The sequence below is a fragment of the Pipistrellus hanaki genome (assembly GCF_964339955.1).
Source record: "Pipistrellus hanaki genome assembly, chromosome: 4".
NCBI lineage: Eukaryota > Metazoa > Chordata > Mammalia > Chiroptera > Vespertilionidae > Pipistrellus > Pipistrellus hanaki.
This window is the reverse complement of record NC_140506.1, coordinates 91815556-91822440: the sequence shown is the minus strand read 5'-3', so window position 1 is coordinate 91822440 and position 6885 is coordinate 91815556. Positions and strand designations below refer to the sequence as shown.

General features: G+C 57.5%; 1 protein-coding gene across 1 annotated transcript in view; it reads right to left on the bottom strand.

Annotated features, from left to right (window-relative positions):
- Window positions 1-133: 133 nt before the first annotated feature.
- CLCN7 (chloride voltage-gated channel 7) overlaps window positions 134-6885 on the bottom strand; it is a 28979-nt gene continuing 22227 nt past the window's right edge. Inside the window, exons 17-25 of the mRNA XM_084882567.1 lie at window positions 6315-6484; window positions 4303-4354; window positions 3948-4075; window positions 3616-3701; window positions 3109-3238; window positions 2360-2419; window positions 2089-2265; window positions 1679-1759; window positions 134-1515 (exon numbers count right to left, since the gene is read on the bottom strand). Of these exons, the coding sequence (XP_084738693.1) occupies window positions 1429-1515; window positions 1679-1759; window positions 2089-2265; window positions 2360-2419; window positions 3109-3238; window positions 3616-3701; window positions 3948-4075; window positions 4303-4354; window positions 6315-6484 (971 nt within the window). The 3' untranslated portion in view covers window positions 134-1428. The remainder of the gene's footprint in view (window positions 1516-1678; window positions 1760-2088; window positions 2266-2359; window positions 2420-3108; window positions 3239-3615; window positions 3702-3947; window positions 4076-4302; window positions 4355-6314; window positions 6485-6885) is intronic.

Here is a 6885-nt window from a genome sequence, read left to right as displayed (position 1 = left end):
TTGGTGCCTGGGGGTCCCCTCCTGCGGGAAGTGTGAGGGCCCCAGCTACACAACCACCTGGTTTCCTGGCCTCTCATCCCAGTGATGTCCACTCTGGTCCACTCTGTACCACGCATTGAGGAGGTCTCATCTCAGACACCCCCACCCTTGGGATCCCAGGCTGCTAAAGTGTGGTCCATGCTCAACAGAAACAGGAAGCTGGTGCAGGTTGTCTGGGTACAATTTCTTTATTTCTCCTATTCAGACTTCCCACATTCAGATCCTGCTCCCTCCACAGAGGACTCCCCACCAGGACTGGACCTGCAGTTCGAGGTCCCATCCCCTTGAAAGGGGCTAAAAACCCAGGCGCAGCACCCACCAGCTCGCCACAAAAGCATCTGATCACCTCATCAGAGATGGGGTGGGGACTGGGAATCACCTTTAAAAAAGTCCTTGGAGGGAACAGCATCCCTGCTGCACGCTCAGCGGCTCAGCCCAAAGCCCAGCTGCATGGACCGGAATCAGAGCTGCCCAGAACATCACCCCGGGCCAGGCTCCACCCCCAGCCCCATGCTGAGAAGACCCGCCTTCTCAGCCTCAGTCCCAGTGGCAACAGCTGTTCATCTGGACTTCAGCTCCAGAGGGTTGGGGTGGCTCCAGAGGGCTTGGGTGGCATGTGTGACAGAACTTGGGTTCAGGCCCACGGTGGTTCTCAGCTCTCCTTCGGCCAAGGCTTCCTCACAGAGCCCATGGCCTCCCGAGTGGGGTTGCGGCCCAGGGCCATGCGGGGATCTGGAGAACAGCCGATTTCATGACAGCCTGCTCCAGAGTCTGCTGCCCCAGGCCCTGGCCTTTGGTCCTCCGGCTGGGCCTTTGTCCAGGTAGGTCCCAGCTGCACAGGCTTATCACCTCACGGCCACACACTGGGCCGTGGGGACAAAGCCAGAAGCCTCGCTGCAGCCTCACATCACCCAGGCCTCCAGCTGGCAGTGTACAGGCGGCACTGTCTTTCTGGGCCAGCACTGAGGGAAACGAGGAGCAGAGCAGCAGGGGTGGCCCTGCCCTGGGGCCTGCAGCACTCAAATCCACAGGGCCCAGCGTACTGGCTGCCTCACACACAGGTAAACATACCATGAACACACACAAACACGCACTGAGACACACACACACACACACACACACACACACACACACACACGCGACCTCTCGCTGGCTCGGAGGAAGCGAGCATTTGCATGAACATCTGCTCCCTGAGGGTGAAGAAACAGGAGGATGGAGAGTGACATCCAAGGGGCTGAGGCAAGGGGGATGAGGGGGGACATCGACAAGGTGCCCATCGATGGTCACGCTCACACACCAGCTGGGCCATCCCGAGGTCTGAGGCCAACAGATCTGCTGCTGCCCGAGGAGCGTGTTGAGGACCCCAGGTGAGGTGCCAGGGCCAGGGTCTCACGTCTGGGCCAGCGAGAGCTCCTCCAGGCCCCCCTTCCCAAGCCGGTACCTGGCCAGGTCTTTCCTGGTTACCAGCCCGACCACCTGTGGGAACAAAGCCAGGCCATAGGAATCCGGCGGCTCCACTCCTCCTCTGAGGAAGCCCGTGGGGAGCAGCAGTTTGGGGGAGCCCGGAGGCGGACATAGGGCCAGGGCAGGCAGGCAGGCCAGCCGGAAAAGGGGCCCTCTGCCCTCCCTGGCTACTCACCTGATTGTGGTTGTCCACCACCACCAGATGCCTGAGGCCCAGGGCCCGGAACAGCTTGAACACCCGAGGGAGAGATGCCTCCTGCAATGTGGTCAGGGCCTCAGCTTGCCTACTGGCCCAGACTGGCTCCAGCCAAGAGCAGAGGCAGGACCCTCCAAGCCCAGGGTTGGCTGCCTCCCATCACACCCACAGCAACCAGGACGTCAATATGTGTCCTAAAGCACACCTTTCCTCCCCGCATGCCAACCAGCCCCATCTCAGCGATGCTGCTGGGGTCTGGCTCTGCAGCCATGCCCACCCCCAAACCTTGTCATGGGTGTAAGAATGGAGCTCTTCCCATTTTCCCACGGATTCCACCCCAGCCCCTCCCTGGCAAGCCACAGAAGGCCCTGCAAGTGGGAACCAGGCACCTGGGGCACCGTATACGGGGAGGGGTTCATGAATTCAGAGAGGTCCATGGTGCACTCGCGCTCATCCTGGGACACATGGATGGACTGGATAGGGGGGAAGCGTGGGTAGGCATCCCGGAAGTCCTTCAGCCTCAGCCGCCGCTGTACCAGGCCCCTGTTGGACCGCTCCATAAACACCTGCGGGCAGCAGGTAACAGGCAGTGGGCAAGGCACCTCAGAACCCCAGCTCCCACCTGCATCTCCCACCGCCTGGAGGGGCCGAGGAGCCTACCTTGTGCTTTAAGAGGACAATCAGCTGGGAGCGCAGGATCAGGCCCTGGAGCCGCGCTGACTGCAGGGAAGAGACAAGATGGCCTTGTCTGCGAACAGAGCCCAGACATAGCACCTGCCTGCCTGGCCGAGGCCCTGTGAAAGCTCAGTGGTGTGAACAGGAGGGCGGGCAGTGTCTGAGCAGCAGGTCCAAGACGTCTGCTCGGGACCTTGGCTCTAGTCAGGCTCCCTGTCACACTCCCCATCAACGTATGGTCACTGTTGACTGGCACTGGCTTTGCCAAAGGCACAAGCATGCTAACCCCCAAACCCCTGGAAGGGGCAGGGGGACACACAATGAAGAGCAAGGAACAAAGTGCCTGGGCTGCAGCATGGGCTGGGGGCATGCAGACCCGGCTGACAAAATTCACTCCAAACCTTTGGGAGCTTGGCACTGGGTGGGCCACACGCTGTCAGGCCTCTCCCGCCAACAGGCACAGCACGGCTGACGGGCAGTGTGGGTATGGATGGCACTGGGAACATCACTAATCTATCCGTGGGGACAGTGCTCCTTTCACAGTTAATGGGATTCTACCATAAACCCAGACACAAGACTATGTTCCTACGAACCAATCCTGCCCCACATGCCCGGCCTGACAGGCACAGGGGAGGAGTATGGCTCCCTGTGAGAGAGGATGGAGGCAGGACCTGGTCGGAGGCTATGGCCCCTGCGGGACAGCAGGGGACCAGGTCCACCCCCCAGCCCTGTACCTGGGGGTCGTCGGTGGACTCCACCACAGGGAACCCGTTGTGGTTGGACGCCGTGTCGCTGAGCACGTCCACGATGACGCCCACTTTCTCCCTCCGCCGCAGGCAGGTGACCGGCGTGCTCATCACCTCCCTGGGGAAGAGCGCACACTGCGTCCCCTGTTGGCCACTTGGTCACAAACCATGTGTCCATGGGGATCCTGAGTGGAGCCAACAGGCAGGAAGCTGCTGGATGCAGTAAGCCACGAGCAGGGATGCAGGAAGCCCAGAGGCCACAGAGCCCAGGTGCTGCCCTGGGAGAACCCGCCCTGGGTGGTGCCAGCAGCCCCGACACCCGGAGAGCCTCTCCCAGATGTCCGCACACAGGCTGTGGCCGCCTTCCTGCTCCTGGCTGCCCACACCCACCCTGCCAGAGCGTCGGCACCACTCACTGCCCTCGACCTACGTGTGGAGAGGAGCCCAGGCCTGCAGGCCGTCAGCCCAAAACCAAGACAGGGAGAAAGGCGGTACCTGGCGGTGAGCGAGTGCGAGGTGACCGGGGCTTCCCAGTGCAGGAAGGGCACACTCTGCAGCTGGATGTGCATGTCATACAGGCCCTGGGGAGGGGGACGGGCATCAGGCACAGGGAGGGGGTCCAGGGTGCCTGTCCCTGGGGGAGGGGTCCCAGGCACACTGTGCCTACCACTAAGGCAGAAGCTATTTGGGGGATGGCTTTGCAGGGGCCCCCTTCCCTCCTCTGCTGCCACAGAGCCCAGTCTCCACATTCTCAGGCTCGGAGCCCAGGGCATGGGGATGGGACCCAGAATGAGGACTAGGCAGCAGGCCTTTCCCACCGGCTGTACCTCAATGAAAATGTCTCCTACGATCTTGGCGGTCATCAGGACCAGCATGATAGGGAAGCCGTACGTCACATTGCTGGTGGCCTCCATCATGATAACTGTCAGGCTCAGCGTCATCCTCACGATCCCACCTGCCCGGGGAGGAGAGGTGGGCGGGGTGAGGTAGGGGTGGTCTCGAGGCCCTCCCTGCGCCCCTGCCTGCCCATGTTGTCCATGCAGGGCTGTCGCCATCCACTCAGGGCCCAGCTACACCCTGTAGGGAGTGGTCGATGACACTAAATTGAACACTGGCCTTCAAGCTCCATGATGTACCCGGCCCTCCTGACCTTGGGTTGCCCATGAGACAGACAGGACTCACCCAGCTGGGCAGCTGCTCCCATCAGGGCGTACTTGCCGGGGTCGGCCCAGATCTGTGGGGATGACACAGAGGTGGCGTTGGGGGTGGCACCCCTTACCCAAACCCACCAAGATGCACAGAAGCTGCCTGGGCTCAGCAATGTCACATCCAGGAAGTTTATGCACACATGTGCAAAATGGTCTGCACCTCCTTGGTAATAACTAAGTCTAGAAATACCCAAGGAGGGGCCCAACCAGGGAAGCCCAGAATGAATCATGCCGTCGGCTTAAGCCAGAGAACTTGGCAGTATGAGAAAGGAGGACACTCTATGTTTGGAGGAGGAGCTACAAGTGTGTGCAGGGACAGAGGCCGCAGCATGTGTGCAGTGGCTGTCATCTGCAGAAATGCCTGCACCACACGACGAGGGAGTGAGTGCCAGGAGTGAAAATCCAACACGTGCTATGACACAGATGAGCCCTGAAAACCACACGCTCAGGGAGAGAAGCCAGACATGGGTTGCACCTGGTGTGTGATCCACTTACACTGAGCGGCCAGATTATGATGATCTCTGAACACATAATAATCTGGCCATTCAGTGTATATCCTATATAATAAAAGGCTAATATGCAAATTGTCCCCTTGATCAGGAGTTCAACCAGTAGGCAGGCTGGCCTACCACCCATGTCCCCTCCTGGCCAGGCTTGCCGGACCCCACTCATGCATGAATTCATGCACCGGGCCTCATATATATTGTATATATATATATATATATATATATATATAGATAGATAGATAGATAGATATAGATATATATAGATATATAGACAGATATATATCACACACATAAACATATATAGATACATATCTATATAGCTATATACCTATATATATATATATATCATATAGACATATATCACACACACACACACACACACACGAGTGACCAGATTATGCGTTCAGAGATCATAATAATATGGCCACTCAATGTATATAAAACGGCAGAACAGGCAAGTCCACTGCGAGAATGCAGATGGTGGTTGCCAAGGACTGGAGGGGTATGGGAGTGAATGCTGAGGGGGACAGATCTCTTTCTGGGGCAATGAGAATGTCCTGAGCGGACATAGTAACAATGATTACACTTTGAACACACCATAGAACCACTGGGCTACACTTCTGAAGGGAGGGTTTATGGTATGTGAATCATGTTGCAATTAAAAACCATAAAACAGCCGGTTTGGCTCAATGGATAGAGCGTTGGCCTGCGGACTGAAAGGTCCTGGGTTCGATTCCGGTCTATGGCATGTACCTTGGTTGCGGGTACATCCCCAGTAGGGGGTGTGCAAGAGGCAGCTGATCGATGATTCTCTCTCATCGATGTTTCTAACTCTCTATCCCTCTCTCTTCCTTTCTGTGAAAAGTCAATAAAAAATATATATATAAAAAAATAACAAAATAAAATAAAATAAAAATCATAAAACATTGTGTCTGGGAGGAAACCTGAGACCTGGGGAAAGCCTGTCCCACGTCTGGCCAGGGGAGTGGGTGGTGGGACAGTGTGGGAGAGACTCGCCTGCTTGTTTACAGTTTAAAAAACCCTATTTTAATAATTAAGTTTAAAAAAGGGACTATATATAAAATTAAAACCATGGTGCCCATGGAGGCAGATAGAAAGAGACCAGGGAGGCCTGTCACACAGAGCCAGTCACCAGCGTCCGTAGCCTGGGTGCCCACCCGAGGGTGCCCAATCCTTCCCTGTAACCTTCTCTCACTGACAGCCACTGAGTGTCTCCCCCTGACACTGTCTCTGGACCACACACATGGATGGCTCCATTAATGGCAGGTTCCTCTCAAACAGCAGCAGCCAGAAAACTATGGCCATGTAAAATGTCCAGAGGCTCTGAGGCGCTGACCATCACGCTGGGAGCCCACTGCCCTCACTCACAGGGGCCCCAAGGCTGGGGCACCAGGACCGCCCCTCTTCCCTCCAGCCCAGCTCTGTTCCCGCATGCTTGGTGCATGGAGACCCCACTTACTGCGGACCCGGTGAGGTAGGACAGTGAGATGCCGAAGAGCCGGCCCCAGGCAGCTCCAATGAGCAGGGACGGGATGAAGACGCCAGCAGACACTGTCAGCCCATAGGTCCAGCAGGCCAGGAAAAAGTAGACGAGGGTGAAGAGGCCGAGGGTCATAGGGTTGTAAGAGCCTAGTAGAGAGAGGCTGGCTAGTCATCACCTCCAGGTCACATCCTGACCCCCAGACACCCCCGCGAGTCCCCGGAAGTTTCCCCATTTTCAGAGCATGGGGTTTTGGGGACTGGGTCCTTGGAGGCAGGAGGATGGTTGGCCTGCCCCGGGACGGAGGGAGCCAGGGCAAGGGGGGGCCCAGTGCAGCCAGCAGGACAGTGACCTGAGGCCAAGAGAAGGTGACCATTGAAGTCAGTGTGCAAACAGTAGGCACTGCAGTGCAGACCACCGGGGTGAGGGGAGAGAGCCACCAGCCACATTCCACACTAGGTAACTCCCAATGAACCCCGAACCAGCATGTCAGGAGGCCTGGTGCCAGCTGCTCTCGTCACTCAGCACCTTTTAGAAAGGGCTTGGCCTC